This window comes from Mustela nivalis (genome assembly GCF_964662115.1).
Source record: "Mustela nivalis genome assembly, chromosome: 1".
Lineage (NCBI taxonomy): Eukaryota > Metazoa > Chordata > Mammalia > Carnivora > Mustelidae > Mustela > Mustela nivalis.
The window spans coordinates 144,365,037-144,384,598 of NC_139020.1; the positions used below are offsets into that span (position 1 = coordinate 144,365,037).

General features: G+C 43.5%; 1 protein-coding gene across 5 annotated transcripts in view; it reads right to left on the reverse strand.

Annotated features, from left to right (window-relative positions):
• Nucleotides 1–19,562, reverse strand: part of OSBPL10 (oxysterol binding protein like 10) — a 313,824-nt gene that overhangs the window by 55,138 nt on the left and 239,124 nt on the right. For all 5 annotated transcript variants that reach the window (XM_082724181.1, XM_082724182.1, XM_082724184.1 and 2 more), the window contains one exon: nucleotides 10,500–10,654. In XM_082724181.1, coding sequence (XP_082580307.1) covers nucleotides 10,500–10,654 — 155 coding nt within the window. The remainder of the gene's footprint in view (nucleotides 1–10,499; nucleotides 10,655–19,562) is intronic.

Consider the following 19,562-nt stretch of genomic DNA (forward strand, 5'->3'; position numbering starts at 1 on the left):
TATGTTCATGTGTTAGAGACGTGGTTGTTTGAGTCTTGGATCCACAGAGTCCAAAAAATCACAACCAGGACTTCGTGCTACAGCTTTCTTATTCATGCAGACACACACACAATCTATATTCTGCCCGGTTAGTAACTCACACCTATCTTCATTACCAAAAACTTTAAAATTTACAATCTGGATTTAGCACCCAGTAAGCACCCGCACTGTGTAGTACCACAAACCATCCACAAAATTCAATTCAAATTGCAAAAGGGATACAGAACTCACTGATTAATTCAGGCAAAGCCCAGAGTATATGTGAAAAAAGATTGTACTCTTTTCTTCCATAACATTCTTTCCCCAAGATCATAAATCTCGGAGCGCTGACTTTCCATCTTAGGAAAGGGAACGTCATCTGAGGCAGTGGATAAATCACCTCGGAGAATAGTTATTCATTGTGGGCAAATAAAAATGTAAGCCAGGCAGATGGTGAAAAGCTCATTGCTCCTGGTATAATTTCATGGGTATAGGCCAGCAAGGGGAAAAGAGGAGTGGGTTGTGAAATCTGGGGCCACTTTATAGGAGGAGAGGAAACACCCCCAAAACCAGAATACTAAAAATTGTCATACCACATCGCTGCAATCTCTTCAACTCTTCTCCTCTGGTTCAGATCTGACTTCCTCCCTTCGTGACAACAGCAGTGATAGGAAGGCAGAGAGAGGAGGAAAAAACCCTTACAAAACTCGGTAGGGTTTTAAGCACCTTCATTCACCGGGTTCAAAGGGCTTAAACTTTTGACTACTGATGCAGAGTAGACTAGATTATACCACCCGGTATGGAATTTTTTCATATGGCTCCGGCTCACACCTGTCAAATCCAAGGTGGCTCCCTCCCCAACACTCTGGGTGTAGGTGTTTATGTCACAAAGCCACACTGGCTGGCGGGGGAGGGGAGAGAAGGGAGGCAACAGAGTGACCACTCCTAAGGCTACCCCCAAAGACCTGCTTATTCCAATAATGAAACCCTTTAAAAGTCCTCAGACACACACTACCAGCCCCCTTGAAAGTAGATCTGGAACCTTCAGCTATATTCCAACTCTCTCTTATAAAAGCAACACACTTGGCCACCTGGGTGGCTCAGTCGGTTAAGCATCTGACTAGTTCAGTTCAAGTCGTGAGATCCAGCCCCACGTCGGGCTCTACACTCAGTGGGGAGTTTGCTTGAGATTCTCTCTTCCTCTCCCTCCAACCCTTCTCCGCTTCAGGATCTCTCTCTCTCTCTAAAAGACAGAGCAAAACAAAACAACAACAAAAAACACCCAATCAAGAAAACAAAACTTAATTACCACCCACAAAAAGGGAGAGAGGAAGAGAAAGAGAAGTAGGATGGAAGGAGAAACAAGTTCTTGGAAAGGGAGGATAAACCGAAACGAATCCCCCAAAGCTGCAGAGGAAATCACACTGTCCTGCCTTGTAGTAGAAGAGCCCAATGATACCACCAGAAACGGAGCCCTTGAAAAAATGCATACAAGGCTTAGTTCAGTGTAGGTGGTTATATTTGTTGTTGATATGTTAAGAAGAAAGGGCAGAAAAATGTGGAGTTTTTTTTGTTTTGTTTTGTTTTGTTTTTAACAAGACCAAAAGGTGCTTTTAGCCATGGGAGGCAGAACAAACAGCCTTCTAGAATATCATAAAAGGGCGCCTGGGCGGTTCAGTCATTAAGCATCTGCCTTCCACTCAGGTCATGATCCCATGATCGAGCCCCTCATTGGGCTCCCTGCTCAGCGGGAAACCTGCTTCTCCCTCTCCCACTCCCCCAGCTTGTGTTCCCTCTCTGGCTGTCTCTCTCTCTTTCTGTCAAATAAATAAAATCTTTAAAAAAAAAAAGAATACCATAAAAACATGTCTTCAACTTCCATGACATCTCACAGATGATCATCTTATTTGCTACAGGCCACAGGTAGATTCGTAGTCACATACCTCTAGGACCTACACTGTCTAATACTAACCTGGAAATGTCTCTTAGCTATAAACCATTTCTCCGGCTTCTCATCTCAAGACATTTAAAAAAAAATTCTAACTATTGTGAAATATGCAGGGAGTTAAGAAGCTGGGTATCTTAGTCCGCTCAGGCTGCCTTCACAAAATACTATGAACAAGGTGGTGTAAACAAGAGAATTTATTTTCTCACAGTTCTAGAGGCTGGCTGGAAGATGGAGAGCCGGTTCCAGCATGACTGGGTTCTGTGAGAGTGCCCTTCCTGGTTTGGGGGTCCTCACAGGGCAGAGAGAGAGATTTCTCCTCTTACAAGACTCCAGTCCTATTGGATTAGGATCCAGAATGAGGGCCCCACCCTTATGACCTCATTTACCTTAGCTGTGTCCTAAAGACACCACCTCCCTGATACTGTCATATCTGGGGTGATGGCTTCAACACATGAATTTGCAAGGGGAGGTGGGCACAATTCAGTTTCTACTATTAGGTTATGAAAATCTGCTAAACTAAGGAGTCCTCCATTCAATGTCCAGCACACAGTAACTCGATGTTTGATGAATGAAGAGACACCAGAGTAGATGGATAATTACTGTCTTACTATGCTGACACCCAAAGCAAACTTCAGAGGGAGTAGTGTATCTGCACACACAAATAAGAACCTGGAGCCTTCATATTCTTAGTAAGTCCTGAGGGCTTGTTAGCTAAGAGGCATATCTTGTACATTTGCCTGATCGATGGACTACTTTCCTTCCAGACCAAGAGCCAGAAGAGCAGAACGAAAAAACCCTGATGATCATGCCATGGCTCATTCTTAGTGTCAGAACCTACAGAGAATGCCCTCAGTGGTTATAGTAAGAGTTCCACATACGATCTCCACTACTACATTCTAGTACTTTGGTATAGGCAGTCAAGGCCAATGGCTAGAAATGGACTGATGAGGTCCTGGAAAGGTCCAGGATGTTCGCCATTAATGAATCTTCTGTCACATCAGTGTATGTAACTCATATGCCACACAATAGGTTAAGCCTACTTCTACCGGGTCTTCCAGAATCTCTAGGGAAGGGTAAGGAATAAGAGATGAGAACATGGAAGAAGCATATCTTTTAGTTAAGAACAGTACACATGGGCCATATCACTAACATTCATTCACCAAATATTTACAGAATGTCTATTAAGTGCCGAGTACTTTCCTGAATATTTTGGAATCTTGAAAGGAGAATCAAAGATAGGGTCTACCCTCAAAGAATCTGGCCTCTAAGATGAAATGGTTGGGTTAGAAAAGTCTTAGGAAGATGGAGATGATATCTGCATGAAGAAAAGCTGTTTGGGGCAGACTGAGGGGTCCAATGGATACCATCTGTTACTGTCCTCTGTATCTGCAGATGCCCTCTTCTTCCTTGTTGAACAGAAAATCAATTTTGAGATTCCTAGGTCTCAAGATCCCTTGACTCAGGTAAGGCACACTTTTCCACGGCCACAGAGAGGCACTCACAATTACTTTGAAGCCATCAAGGAAATCGAGTTGCCATGTTGGAAATACCAACAGCAAGTTATAGCTCTTGCGTGGAGGCATGACCCATTTTAGTTACGATATAACAGGAGAAGTATATAGGGGGCAGGGGTGGGGGAGCCACCCTTCCGACATAAAGAGTCTTGAAAACAATAAGTCTTTAGAAGAGCCTCCATCTCTTCCTACATTCTGAAGGATACCAGTGTGGGGATGTAATGCTTGGCACTGTAGCTGTCACACTGCAATCATGAAGTGACACATATAAGGATAAAAAGCCAATAGCAAGAAGAATAGAAGAAACCCACACATACACATCCATATTTAAGAAGTAATCAACTTTTACATGATTAAAAACACATGAAATGTACCCTGTTAGCAAAGTTTTAGGTGTACCGTACTATTAACTACACACGTGTTGTTGCACAGATTTCTAGAACTTTCCCTTTTGCATGACTGGGTTTCTAAACTCTTTGACTAGTATCTCTTGAGTTCTCCCTCCCCCCCCCCACCCCTCTGCCCCCAGCAACAAACAGTCTGCTTCCTGTTTGAGACTGACTCCTCAGACACATCATATCAATGGAATCATGCAGTATTCGTCCTGCGACCAGCTGATTTCACTCAGCATCATGGTCTCAAGGCTCATCCATGTTGCAGCAAGTGACAGGATTTTATTCTTTCTAAAGGCTGAATACCAGTGCATCAGATGTATATGCCACATTTTCTTTATCCATTCCTTCACTAATGGTCATTTAGGTTGTTCATCTCTTGATTATTCTGAATAATCATCACTATCTGAGATCCTGGTTTCAATTCTTTTGGCTACACACACAAAAGTGAGATATCTGGGTCATACAATAGTTCTATTTTTAATTTTTTGAGGAACTTCCAGATGGTTTCCAGAAGCCTGTACCTTTGAGGCCCTCATGAGTTGCCATACCAAACATGTTAGTACTTATTAGCAGAATTCTCACTATGTGAGAAGACTTTATTTATAGCGTGAGCCACTAATTGTTGGATTCTCAGTTTTTGTAACTGAAAAGAACCCTACTAAATACAGGAGATGGTCTGGTGTACAGGAAAGGCACTGGCTTGGGAAAGAGGAAGTCCAGATACCCATCTTGTCTCCCACGGGCCAGTCGTGTAGACTTTCGGCAAGAGTCAGCCACTCTATTTGGAGTGCCATCCATTGGATGGCAACCAATGGAGAGTAGCCATTGGACCCCTAACGATGCTTCTAAGATTAAGTGCTTCAGAGGCCATGATTCAAAGAGGGAAAAAGTCTGTTCTATAGGACCGGGGAAGGAGATACAATCAAACTTGTGACAGGATGGGGAGTGGGGTAGGGAGGGGGAATCTTATCACCCACAAACTTCCTTGTTACAAATTCTAACAAATGTGATCAACATTTCCTGTGTAATGACCGTTTGAAATTCAATTTTGCAGCGTTATCACAGAATTCTATAAGGTGATTTTCAACTGCTGTAAGTCAGTGATAGCTGTCTCACTCCTTCATTAAATGGTTGGAATCAAATAAACATGTGTCACGTATTTTGAACAAACGCATAAGGCCAAACATTTGTGTTAATTATTCAAAGGTTCAAAACAACATATTACTTGATCTTCCAAAATTTATCACCATCCCATGCCTGATAAATATTCTCAGTCACATCTACTCACACATTTATGTATTACAGAGATAAAGAAATGATAAAAATGGGCTGAGGGGATTATACTGGCCAGGCTTCAACTTGAATGTCAGAGGATGTCAATCTGCCAGCATCCTACGTCATTAAGTGGTTCAAAAGTTCAGTGCTAAAATGACGAATCCACCAAGGGCATAGAAATTCTTCTCGAGGCAAAATTCAGCTGAATCTTTTATATGTGCCTCCCTTCTTTATCTGCAAAATAACCTCCTCCCTTGGGGGAGAGAAGGAGAGACTGACATGCTTACTTAAAAATCCAATTTTGCAATTTTCTAACTGAAGCTCATTTGGCTAAATGCTAGTGGTCAGTACTTAGGGGCATTATGAGAAGACTCTCTGATCTTGCTAGATTGGGGGTGGGCGCAGTGTATAGGGTATGGGGTCTCTTGATAGCAAATAGTTGCCACTGTAGTTCAGACAATTAACCAGGCAATGTTTATAAAGGAACAATCAAGCCAGGAACTGACAGTGTGTTGTTGTTGGTGTTGTTAAGATTTATTTCTTTTAGACTGGGGGAGAGGTGGGGAGCAGAGGGAGAGAATCTTCAAGCAGACTCCCCACTGAGCATGGAGCCAGAGGCTGGGCTCAGCTATCACAACCCATAAGATCATGACCTGAGCGGAAACCAAGAGTCAAATGTTTAACTGACTGAGGCCCCCTCGGGGTCCCACTGACAGCATGCTCTTGAGGCACAAGCTTTAAAACCCTCTAGTTCGGGGTCTCCAATAGAGAGATAAATAGAACTGACCCTCCATCTTCTCCCTTCAGGACGGGGGTAGGTATCTGAGCACCAAATATTTGCCATATATGATTAATACAACATTATTTTAAATGCTTCCCTTTTTCTACCTTACCCACAGGATGGGTTTTGAATAAGTTAAGTTTACCAAATGCTCTTCAACTGGTGAATGGATAAAAAACTCTGAATCCAGTGGCTACTATTCAGCAATAAGAAGACATGGACCACTGACCAACATAACAACATGGATGAATGGCAAAAGCATGCCACAGAACAAAAAGAAGCCCTACTAAAAAGGCTACATACTGTATGATTTCATTTACACAGCACTCCAGAAAAGGCAAAGCTGTATGGACAGAAAACAGAGGAGGACAGCTGAGGGCTTAACTATAAAGGAACACAAGGGAATTTTGGAAAGTGACAGAATTATTCCATATTTTAATGTACTTAAAAGTGATAAAATTGCATTTTAAAGGGGTGACTTTTATTATTTTTGAATCATCCTCAATAAAACTTACTTTTAGAAATATTAAGGTTCCGTCCCTCTAGAATGGTAGGTATACATGGTCACGTTCCCAATCGTCTCCATGTTGCCCTCTACCTTCTGATTCCAATCGTGCACTCACTCTTGATCCACAGCAGGAAATAGAAACCACACCAGGTATTTCAATGAGAAAGGGACTGGGTATGGGAATTAGGTGCTTACAGAATCTCTGAAAGGTATGGAGGAGCAAAGTCCCCCTTCAACTCTTCATTTCAAGGACACAACATGGTAGGAAGTCATGGTCCCAGTGTCAGGAACTGGCCGCTGCTCCCTGCCCAACAGCATGTCATGTCCGTGCGTTGAGCCTAAGGCCCCAGGACAATGCATGCGGCCCCCGCAAGTGCCTCAAACGCCCACATCCCCATGACCTTTCCTACTAGTAGCACCAGCAGAGGAAACCCCGTCTCCATCTCAGCCTTCCAAATCTCACACAGATGCATTTATGGAACCTATCATGAATTCAGAAACACAGCTGTAAGAAATTCGGGGACATGTTGTTGGGTTTCCCATTGGGAGAGTGGAAATGAAGGTCAAGAGAGCAAATCCCAGGATCTCCCCATCATGGTTCTCCCTGTCGTGGCACAAGGCATCTTCCCGGAAGACAGCATAACACAAACCTTTTTCTGTCTAAATTTAAATTTCAAACGGTGCTAAGAGACTTGAAAAATTGTTCTGCTAATGGTTAAAACCAAGATCCTAACTCATTTCATTATGGAAGAATATTTCATTTTCACATATAGTTAGTTCTAGCCCCAGCAGAATAAAAATTTTAAGATCACTGCATTTGATAACAGCCAACCACAGTTCTGCTCTAACTCATGTATTAAATACACATTGGTCTTTGAGTTTTTTTCTGCTGGGAATTAAACAGATGAAGCTTGAAAATGCATTAATTTTCCAGGTATCTGTAAGTTGTTTTACAGTAAAGCCAGCACTAAGGTAGGGAGTCTGACACTGTGATTTATAACAAGAAATATGTATTTGGTTTTGTCCCCATTCCTGGCACAGTGCTCCTGAAACTCTAGGAATTCCTGAAAGGATGAGAGAGGATGAAGGTGTCTTTTGTTATATTAATGAGTGACCTTTAGAAGCCCCTAGGTAACCTAAGTATGGGGACCGTTTCCAGTGGAACTAACACTGTGACTAGAGAGGGGTACAACTTTCAGTCCCACCCCAACTTCCAGGAGGCAGGGGTGGGGCTGGAGACAGAGTTCAGTCACCAAAGATTTAATCAATCTTGCCTCTGGAATGAAGCTTCCAGAAAACTCCAAAACAATCGGGTTCAGAGAGCTTCCAGCTTGGTGAACATGGAGAGGTGTTGCAAGAGAGGTGCTGGGGAGGGCATGGCAGCTCATGCGCCTTCCCCAAGCATCTCTTCCATTTGTTCCTGAATTATAACCTCTTATAATAAACTGGGAAGTGTTTCTCTGAGTTCTGCGAGCCACTAGAGCAATTATTCAAACCCAAGATGGGGGTCATGAGAACCACTGATCTATAGCCCGTTGGTCAGAAGTACACATGACCTGAACTTGTGATTGGCTGAAAGTGTGAGGGGCAGGAGGGGGGGGCAGGAGAGTCTTGTGGGGCTGAGCCCTCAGCCTCTGGGATCTGAAACTCCCCAGGTAGACCATGTCAGAGCTGAATGGAACAGTAGGATGCCCAGTCTGTGTCCAGTGAGAACTGGAGTGAGTCAAATTGCTTGGTGGTATTAAAAAAGCACACACCTGTCAGTGGGAGGTATATGATTTATATCCTAATTATTGTTTCTAAAGATTTAACACGAGCAACAAACCAGAAGAAAATAGTCTGCTCAGCGAAAAGTGCCACAGTAACTATGATCCTGAGTTTCACCAGCGATCACTCACATAGTAACTCTATTCTCTATATCAAAGGGTTAAGGAACATATTCATAAGGAATTTTTAGCCTCTAGGAATTTCACTTCCTCCTTGGGTTATTTCTCCAAATTCTACAAAAAGGAGGTAATGGCAACATTTTCCTTTTTTCTGACAGGAAAAGGACAGGGTCAATATTGCTAGCTTCTTCAGTTCTTAAAACAAAAACAAAAAGTGACAAAGCATAATGACCTGAAGTATAAATAGTATCTAACTAACAAGCGCTGTTGGGGTTGTGAGAAGCAGCTACCAGAGCCGTCGCTAGAAAGAAAATGAAAAGGAGTCTCGTACTTTGCCTTCTCCAAAAACCATCAAAACACCACCATGTCCTCATTAAGTCCTCACTGCTATGAAGACTCCCCCATAAACGTCTTACACCATTCTCACTGGGGTAAAGGTAATACGACAACCTATGCTGCTAACTAATGCTGTTCCTAACTCCAGGGTAAGTTCTTCCTAGTTCTTCTCCTTCGAAGTACTATTAAAAAGTTGAACTTGGGAGCTAGTTATTTCTTGTGGACAATCATACACTCTTCTGCCAAGGCCAGTGACCACTAAAGCAAAGGGGGCAACAATTTTAAGTTAAAAGGACAGCCCTGGCCTCTCGAGCTTTAGCGTAACAGGAGGTGCTCTCAGGGAAAAGCAGAAGAAACTTGAAGAAGGATTCACAGATGGGAACGGCACCAGCCCTAATAAGTAAGCTTCTTGGGTTACGGCTTCTGTTGGGTTTTGCCCAAGAATGCTGCCAGGAATGAGATCCTACAAAGTTGTTACTAAAGATCTAATGACATATTTCCTTACTCTTAATTTTTCCCTAGAGCTAGACTTTAAATGTATTTATTATGATGTGAACTTCCAAAGGCTTTCTGCCAAGGGAATGGAGGATATTATTGTAGGTTTCAACTCTTGAGCGGCTAAGCACCCACCGTCAAATGTCACCCCACCCAAGACTCTCTGAAGAACAACAGGGCGACAGGACTCCTACCATTTACTCCATCACCAACTCACCTGCCAGTTCATCTACACATCAGCTTCAAGTGTTTTCAACCTAAATTTCCTGGTACAGGTAAAGGGAAGTGCCTCGGAGAATCTCACGTCCCCTACTCGTTTCATACCCTGCGAAGGCACCTTAGAGATGCGAATGGAATGCCTGTAGTCAGGCTGATCCTACCTCCGTAAGAGCCAAGCTACCAAAGTCCCTGTCCCAGAATGTAATCATAGGAAGCCTGGAAAAATTTTCAGTTGATAACCAAGATAACTGTGGACCCAGGCAGCTGCCTTGGGGCTCTCGACCTTCCCCAGGAGATTTTTATGAGCACCCTACATGTTTCAGGCTAAGGGCGTTCAGCTAGAATTAAGAACAACCTCTAACACGTGGATCTGGTACAGCTCCACCTAGTTCACAAGGTCACGTAGACAGAATGTGCGCATCAAAATAAAAAGAAAATACAGAAGTTCCCTCGAGACACAAAGGAACACGCTGCATCTGGCTTCCTTCCAGCAGCCACTTGGGAGGCACGGTTAGTGGGGAGAGGCGTGTGGGCAGAGGGCAGTCCAGGGAGCCTGCGGAAGCCAGGCCAGTCAGGAAGCTCGGCAGGGGCTGTCCCCACCCCAACCTGGCAGGGCACGGGTCCCCTGCAGCTGGAGGGGAGGCCCAGGAGTCTCAGCCATGGCCCCGGGGCAGGTGGGGGCAGGGACACTGGTCTGGCTCTGGAACATGCAGAGGTCGAGCACGTGAGGCGGGAGCTCATGTTAGCACGAACCACACCAAGAAGCCATTATTCAGGGGAGCGACAATATATTGTAACTGCTCCCGGCATGTCAACAGGCATCATTTTAATGGGCGCATTTGAATTTCTTCCACTTGAAGTTAAAACAACTCCCATTTCGATGAAAATAGGAGATTTCCTCATTGGAAAGATCACATTTCAGCCGTGGCAGCTGCCAGACACGAGAACAGAAGTGCCAGGCATGCCCAGAGCCGATTTTGTCTCTCCAGGCAAGGCTCCCATTTTATAATTTGTCTCCTCTTCAAACAAAGAGAGGAGCAAGTTACAAATATAATTACTACGTTTCTGAACAAGCGAGAACACAAGCCACAGGAGTGCTAAGAGAGAACTAACGGCTCGCTTACCTCGGGCTCCGGCGGCAAGCTTTGCTCATCTTCAGCGGAGTTTGGTAAAATCGCCCAGGTTATGTTGGCACTGGCTGATGGTAAAGAGCCAAGTGTCCCATTTTTCAGCTGCTCTGTGGAATGTGACTTGGGCCCGTGCCATCCCAGGATGTTTTCTGCAATAAAGACCTAGAATGATGCCAAGTATTTTCCAATTTAAACATTTACAGCTCAAAAAATATCTGTAACCCACTCTATAAGGAGACAGACTTGAAATGGGCCCAGTTTGGAGTGGACTATGGTAAATTTAAGTGGGCTTGTTCTGAACGAGGTACCAAGTGTGGATACGGATCTGTTTATAAATTAGTCCCTATATGATGCCAGTGACCAGAATCACCATAGGCTGTTTCTTTCCCCATCCATGGGGTTGGGAGGGGGGAGGCGTGTCATATTCACCAAAGCCAGATTTTAAGTGTTTTTCTTAATTTCTAAGAAAAAAATATTTACCTAAAGATATTTATCATTAAAACATTAGAATAAACAACAAATCAAACTTTATCAGGAAGGGGTTGCTCAGATTATAGTTTAATTGCCAATCGCATGACCATAGCTCTGAAAAGTGGCCGGCATCATGTGGCCCCCCTCCGTGACTGCTGGGGCAGAAGTCAGGAAGTCCCATAACAAAGGACATGTGTTCATTTCATTCTAGCAAGAAACACATTTATAAACACCAGTCGGATAAACCAAAAGCATTTTTCTGATTCTCCCTCAACCCTGGGGTGGGGGGCGGAGGAGACAAAGACTTCCTTAACTGTAATCCTGTTTATTTATTTTGGAGTCAGATGTTATGCTTATTAGTGGGGACAGGAGTAAACACAGGGGATTCCTTTCCCAATTCCACCACTGGAGTAAGAATAGGTCTCAATCTCAGCTGACTCTCCCCCTGAAGACTGTGTTCTCTGTCTCAGAGCAAAGATAAGGGATGAAGAAAAGGTAGACTGAAAGTGGATGCTGCTTTACATGAACTAGAACTTGACCCGCAGGGTCTCTGATGTTCTATCAGGAAAGTAATCCTATCCATTAGCCTTTTCGTTACAGTTACTCCAAGAAAAATCTACAAGTATCCCAGACATTTAATACCTTGGGAGACTCTAGTTGGTGGAAACAAAGTAACAGAGCCAGCTGAGATGGCTGCATGGGTTCTGAGAGTATGTGTTCCTCTCCAACACAAGCATATTTTTAGGCAGAAATTTTTTTTTAAGAAACATCAAGTGTTAGATCACACAGCTGTGGCTTAAAAGCCTCAAGTGGCTTCTCATGGCAACTGGAACGCTGTCCAGCTGCCTGGCTAGTAAGACCGTCCAGTCTCATTTCATTTTCTCCTCATTGCTCACTGCGCTCAAGTCATGCTGGTAGTTTTTCCATTCTCCCAGTGAGCCAAGTTCACTCAGGTCAAGAGCCTTTGGGCCACACCCTTCCATCTGCTCTGAACGCCACCACCTCTCCCTGCCCCCACCCCCACCCTGCCGTTCTTCTACATGGGGGAAAGGCCTCCTCCATAAACCCAGTTCACTCAAATATCACTTGATCAGAGAAGCTCCCGGGGAGCTTCCCAGCCAAAGCACTGCTCCAAAGGCACGCCCCGTCCCATTGGTCAGTTTTCTGTCTTCACAGCACTCAGTGCGATCTGAACTCACCCTGCTCATTAGTTGGTCTACTGTGTTTCTCTTCTCCCTAAAACGTCAGCTCCCATAAGCAGAGACAGTATTGCCCTTGCTCATGTCTGGGTCTCCAGAACCTAGAATACGGTCTGGCAAAGAGAATGCACTCAATAATTATGTGCCAAAATGAATGAATGACTATTAAGATTTTTTTTTCTAAAGATTTTATTTCTTTGATAGAGACACAGTGAGAGAAAGAACACAAGCAGGGGGAGTGGGAGAGAGAGCAGCAGGCTCCCCGCTGAGCAGGGAGCCTAATACGGGGCTCGATCTCAGGACCCTGTGATCATGACCCCAGCTGAAGGCAGTCACTTAACGAATGAGCCACTCAGGTGCCCTGACTATTAAGATTTTTATAGACAGGGACTCCTGAGTGGCTCAATAGTTAAGCATCTGCCTTCAGCCCCGTATTAGGCTCCCTGCTCAGTAGAGAGCCTGCTTCTCCCTCTGCCTGCTGCGCCCTGTGTTTGTGCACTCTCTCTCTCTCTTTCTCTCTGACCAAAAAAAAAAAAAAAAAAAAAAAAAGATTTCAAAAGGAATGTGTATTTCATGACTTCTTAAAAATTAAGAAATGAGAGATGGCAAAAAGGGAGAAAGTAGGGGCACCTGGGTGGCTCAGTGGGTTAAACCCTCTGCTTTCAGCTCAGGTCATGATCCCAGGGTCCTGGGATCCAGCCCCGCATCGGACTCTCTGCTCAGCAGGGAGCCTGCTTCCTCCTCTCTCTCTGCCTGCCTCTCTGCCTACTTGTGATCTCTGTCTGTCAGATAAGTAAATAAAATATTTAAAAAAAAAAAAGGGAGAAAGTAGAATGAATGGTGTTTGCAGGTGGCAAGATGGGGACTTAGTGTTTAAGAGGTATGGAATGTGTTTCACAAGATAGTGTTCTAGAGGTTGGGTACACAACAATGTGAATGTACTCAACCTTCTACTGAGCTATATACTTATAAATGGTTAAAGTGGTACATTTTTGAATGTGTATATTTTATCACATTTTTAAATGGAATCTATATTATCAGTTCTTGATGTCACTTTAAAAAAGGTGAAAACTCACAATACTAAAATCCAAATTTTAAAAAAGGTGAAAACACACAAGACTAAAATCCATAAGACTAAAATCGGTTCTTGATGTCATTTTTAAAAAGGTGAAAACTCACAATACTAAAATCAAATACTAAAATGGGAAGAATCCTCATAAATAATAAGGCAGATGGGGCTAGACTAAGAAAACCAACCCAAGGTTCAAGACACCAGAATCTGCCATGAGAAAGGTACACCTGTCCTGCTGACCCAACTCCTCACCAACTGCAAGTTGGATTCAGATCTTAAATACTGAACATCTGTCTCACCAATACAGGAGGATTACTTTTTTGGCGGGGGGGGGGGGGAGAATATATATATATATAGTAGTAAATTTCTTCTCGAGTAATTAGGAAAGCTTAAAATAGCACTAAGGAAAAGATCTGCTTGCCTAAGTGATGGGGACAATATTCCCTCCATTACTTCCACACCTCAACTCTGTCTCTCCCACCGTCCATACCATCATCATTCAGAGATGATAATCCAGGAAATAATGGGGTAGGAAGGAGAGTCCTGCAGCCAGAACCACAGTCAGGAATAGACACAAACCAGGACAGGAAGAGAGAAGGTACCAATGCATGCTGGGGAATGTAGTTTTCTATATACTCTATGGATTCTGCGTATCAAAGAACCAGTGAGTGAGAACCAGAGAGAAGCCCATCTTAGACCAACCCAGGTGCTCTACCAAATAAATGGTCCCTTAGTTTCCAAGTCTGGATAGGCCTGCTTCATTTGAGGATGAAGGAGGAAAATTCTAACAGAGTAAATGAAATAGAGGTGCCTGGGTGGCTCAGTTGGTTAAGCGTCTCCCTTTGGCTCAGGGCATGATTCCAGGGTCCTATGATAGAGCCCTGCTCAGTGGGGAGTCTGCTCAGTGGGGAGTCTGCTTTTCCCTGTCCCCCCGCTTTTGTGCTCTCTCTTGCTATCTCTCTCTCAAATAAATAAGGAAAATGAAATGAAATTTAAAAACAGAGTAAATGGGATAGATTGTATAGAGTCTGAGAAAAGAAATGGAATGCTCAGAAGCTTAGAGGAGGAATCCATCTCTGAAACTTCTAATGTAAGGCCTTCGGCTCAGGTCATGATTGCAGGGCCATGAAGTTGAGTCCCTTGTTGGCCACCATGTGGAGCCTGCTTAAGATTTCTTCTCCCTCTTCCTTTGCCCCTTCCCAGCTCTGAGCCAAGGAGGGGCAGAGTGAGAGAGAGAGAATCTTAAGCAGAATGTACAACAGAGATCCAAGAGACCCTGATGGACAGAGATCAGGTCAATAAATCAGAAACAATGACAGAAGAAACAGCCTGACCACAAAAGAGAGCTTGGATGCCGCTGGTACAGTCTACCACTTTTCAGAAAAGACAACAGAGAAAGACACATGTAGACACGGCTTGGCAATTTTTTTTTTCTTGGCTTTTCATTGCTGGAATTTCAAACTCATATGAAAGTAGAGTATAATGAACGCCTAGCTCATGAAGTTTGGCAATGTTTTTAAGTAACAAAAATCAAGAGGATATTTTTCCAATCATTTAAGGCAGAAAATTAGACTTGCTTTAGAGGAAAACAAACTAGTTTTGAATTTTTGCTACAACACTAGATGTCAAAAGGTGAATAGGTGAAGAGAGGAATGCAAATAAAAGTCTACAGATTTGGGGTGGGGTGAGGGGCCAAGAGATAATGTTGTCTGTAGCCAAATGATCTTTCCTCTGCGAAGAAGCCCTTGCCAGGTAGCAAGGACTAACGTATGCAACTAACATACAGTAACTCATCTAAACTGAAAAATGACCCATGAGGTAGGTCTTACTATTATTCCCATTTGTCAGATAAAGAAAGAGAGGCACAGGGGTGCCTGGGTGGCTCAGTGTGTTAAGCCTCTGCCTTCGGCTCAGGTCATGATCTCAGGGTCCTGGGATCAAGCCCTGTATCGGGCTCTCTGCTCAGTGGGGAGCCTGCTTCTCTCTCTCTCTCTCTCTGCCTGCCTCTCTGCCTACTTGTGATCTCTGTCTGTCAAATAAATAAATAAAATCTTAAAAAAAAAAAAAAAGAAAGAAAGAGAGGCACAAATAGCCAATAGGTGGAAGAATCGAGATTAAAACCAAAATAGCCTGGTTCTTGAGCCCAGATTTTTAAACTCTACACACTGTATGTTTTCCCAGAGCACCAAAGAAACTCAGAAAAGTTTCTGCCTTCTGGGGAGAAAAAACAACTTGAAGACATGTACTGACCTATGAAAAAGAGAAGCAGAATCAGGAACTCAAGCCTGGAAAAGTTGCGTATTAAAAGCACTGAACACCATTAAACACAGAACTGAGTCGAGCTGGGATCAGGGGAAGTAAGGAGGACATTCCCCTTGGGTATAATTTTAAAGTGGCACCAACAAGACACTCAGTAATCAAGATAAATTACATTTTCACACAATATTTTAAAAACCAGAATTAATGGAAAAAGTTTTACAAGACTTAGTCTTCCTTGACTCGCTGTGTTGAATCCTGTCTTAATTTAAAATTTTATATTTTGTTCATCCTGGATTATTTCTGCATTAATTTTGGTTTAAAGACATGTCATTAAAGCATCATTCATCTTAATTATTTGGCACTCCTTAAATTTATGCTCAAGGTGAGTGTTTCATAGACCTCACACCAATCCCAGGCCTGGAGTGAACTGAAATAATTTTTCTGAACATAGTTACATGGGCAACCTGGGTGGTTCAGTGGGTTAAAGCCTCCGCCTTCAGCTCAGGTCATGATCTCAGGGTCCTGGGATTGAGCCCCACATCGGGTTCTCTGTTCAGCAGGGAGCCTGCTTCCTCCTCTCCCTCTGCCTGCCTTTCTGCCTACCTGTGATCTCTGTCAAGTAAATAAATAAAAATCTTAAGAATATAAAATAAAATAAAAATAAACATAGTTACATGACTGAATATTAATATTATTTTAAAGAGATTCAATCATTATCAAATTAAGTATTAAATTAGTGTTAAATATTAACAACAGCCCCCGTATTACATTACCAAAAATTGGGAAGCTTATCAGAGAAACAGGAAATTAAGTTTTCATCACTAAAGGAGAGAGTCAAAAAAAAGGGTCATCTACCCAGGGGTGCCTGGGTAGCTCAGTGGGTTAAGCCTCTGCCTTCGGCTCAGGTCATGGTCTCAGGGTCCTGGGATTGAGCCCCACATCAGGCTCTCTGCTTGGCAGGGAGCCTGCTTCCCTTCTCTCTCTTTCTGCTTCTCTGCCTACTTCTGATCTCTCTCTCTCTCTGTCAAATAAATAAAATCTTTAAAAAATAAAAAAGAAGAAGAAGAGGAAGGGTCATTCTTGAGTTTGATGATTAGAAAAATATAGGTTAGGCCTATGTTTACTGTAGCATTATTTACAATAGCCAAATTATGGAAGTAGCCCAAGTGCCCATCCATAGATGAATGGATAAATACACATACACACACACACACAAATATTACTCAGTCATGAAAGAACGAAATCTTAACATTTGCAACAACATGGATGGAGCTAGACAGTATTATGATAAGCAAAATAAGTCAGTCAGAGAAAGACAAATACATATGATTTCATTCACATGTAGAATTTAAGAAACAATTTAAGAAAACAAGCAAAGAAATAAAAGAGAAAATACAGGTTAAAGAATGCTTATGAAAAACAATGTTGGGGTGTCCAGGTGGCTCAGTCAGTTATGCATTTGACTTTTGGTTTTGTCTTGGGTCATGACATTAGGGTCATGGGATCAAGCCCCAAGTTGGGCTCTGTGCTGAGCCCTGTGCTGAGTCTACCTGTCTCTCTCCCTCTCCTTCTCCAGCTCGCGTGCACTTTCTCTCCAAAATAAATAAATAAATAAGAGCCTAAAACAAAACAAAACAAAAAAACCCAAAAAACCAGGGTCAGCTGGGTGGCTCCGTTGGCTAAACCTCTGCCTTCAGCTCAGGTCATGATCTCAGGGTCCTGGGATGGAGTCCCACATCAGGCTCCCTGCTCACTGGGGAGCCTGATCTTTCTTTCCTCCCCCACTTGTGCTCTCTCTCACTATCTCTGTTGCTATCTGTGTGTCTGTCTCTTGCTCCCAAATAAATTAATTAATTAAACCTGAAACTTAAAAAATATTTTTTTTAAAAACCACAACTGCTACTAGAATTTATATGCCTATTGTTCCCAAAACACTAAAGATGATGAGCCAAGGAAGTACAACCTATGCAGCAAAATAAAGAGAAAACAAGAAACGCCACATGGAAGCAGAAAAACAAAAGGCATCAAGGACCCTGCCAAGGAAACAAATCGCAGTTTAAAGAAATAAAGAAATGGACTGCATTACCCCATTGAAAGGCAGGCGCTCAAGATGGCGTCCTAAAATGAACGCAAGTCTAGACCATACATCCCTAATTCTAAGACACACCCATTTCACAAACACTCCTAAACAAGTTTATCCTACAGTCTGATTTCAGTGGCAGCTGTCCTTTCTCATCGGCACAGAGGACAATGGTGTGTTTTATTGCTGGTGGCGTCTGACAGTTAAGGAAACGTGCTCCACCTGCAGAAAGTGACTCTAGTAGGAAGATGGTCAAAGACAGACCGGGACGTCCAAAGGCAAGGACAACTGGGAACAGCTATGAACTGTCAACTCAAGTAGCCAGAGATCCACCCTCTGTCTTTCCCTCTGGAAACACTCTAACGCTCATGAGCAGGGAGACTATGGAAGATGACAGAACAGGAGAGAACAGGAAGGCGGAGGCTGGTCCCCCAAACTGCAAATCCAGTCCTTACGAGAGGCATTTTACACACACCTGTAAGTCCTCACATGACACACCGGCGTCAACAGGACAACACAGGGAGGAAGGAAAGCAACTACAAGTGATTTAGTTCCCCCGAACCAACTAGAAGCAGAAAGAAAGCAACAGGAGACTTAACTGTGGGCATTAAGGCTGGACTGTGGAGCTATTTTCATATGTCCTTGGCCATGAGCCTTGCTTGGAGTGTTGAGAGCTGCAGTCCCCAGGTTGGGGCTAAGATGCCTCTGCCCAGAGGCCAGTGACAGGTGACAGCACCTGTCCCTCATCCTACGACACAGTGACTTCATGCTTCCTATGCTCAGTAAACCTACATTTTCCAAAACAGAGTAAAATGGATATTTACAAACCTGAAGACAGCAGAGGACATATTGACAATAGAAAGCTATGATGTTAATATCTAACCGCTTTCTTCAGGGAGAATGTGCCACTCAAAATCTCCGTCGGGATAGTTCTAACAACAACAATGACAAAATCCACCCATCTGGAACTGTCTACAACGCTAGTTTTTCTTTTTTCTCCAATAGGTTATTTACTGGCAGAATCATCACGTTTCCATCTTGGCTTTTAACCACAAAATGAGGGAAGGGGACTTCTGTGGGGTACATTCTCACCAGAAGCAGAAGGTGTCTGGAAAGAAGGTGTAAAAGTCGGAGATAACAAAGTGGAAAGAGAGGAACACCGGCAGTCTAAAGACGTCTCTGGAAAAAAGAGAAGAAAGCAGAAGGAAGAAGGCCCCCCAGCCAGATAGGCCACAAAGGCCTTATGAGAGGCTCACCTATTTACCCTTTTTGCCAAACTGCCAAATGGAAAGGTCAAAGCAACTGGCTTCTAACTGACAAGCCCCACAAAACTTGTAAGAGAATGAAAAAGTTATTGGAAGGACAAGTTAAGAAAAGGATGTTGAACTCTGCTCTGGTTCTCCTCTCCTCAGTGACACCTCTCTTGATCACTTGTCCTGATTTATGTCCAAGGGCACGTGGGTCACCTGCTGCAATTTCCCAAGGCTCTGCTGTCACTTGCTCTGGCAGCTCTGACTCCAGCATGTTTTTCCCAGCATGCCTTGCACCGACCATGCTGTCAGCATCCAGCTCTTACCTGGCTCTAGAATGTATTGTCTGGTTACAGGTGTCTGCTCTGACTCCTGAACCATGTTCCCTTGATCAAGACCTGCAAGCAAGGAATTAACCAGAAGCAATGCCAACAGGGGACTCTACATCCCAAACCAGTCCAAAGGTCCAGTTTCTCGCCCACACTGGCAACCCATCCAAAGCCCATACCCCCAAGCAGCTCGGCTTTTTCCAAATGTGAGTGAAGTCCTGCCCACCTTTCCAAGTAGAGTCAGAGGGACACACCTCTAGACTAGGGAGAACGGATGCCTACCTACCCATCCCCATCAATCATTTGCCTCCACCAAGCTATTCAAGTAGATTTACTAGTCTCCAAGACCAGAACTAGAGGAGCCCCGGCCAAGAGAGCAAGTTATTTGATTAATCTA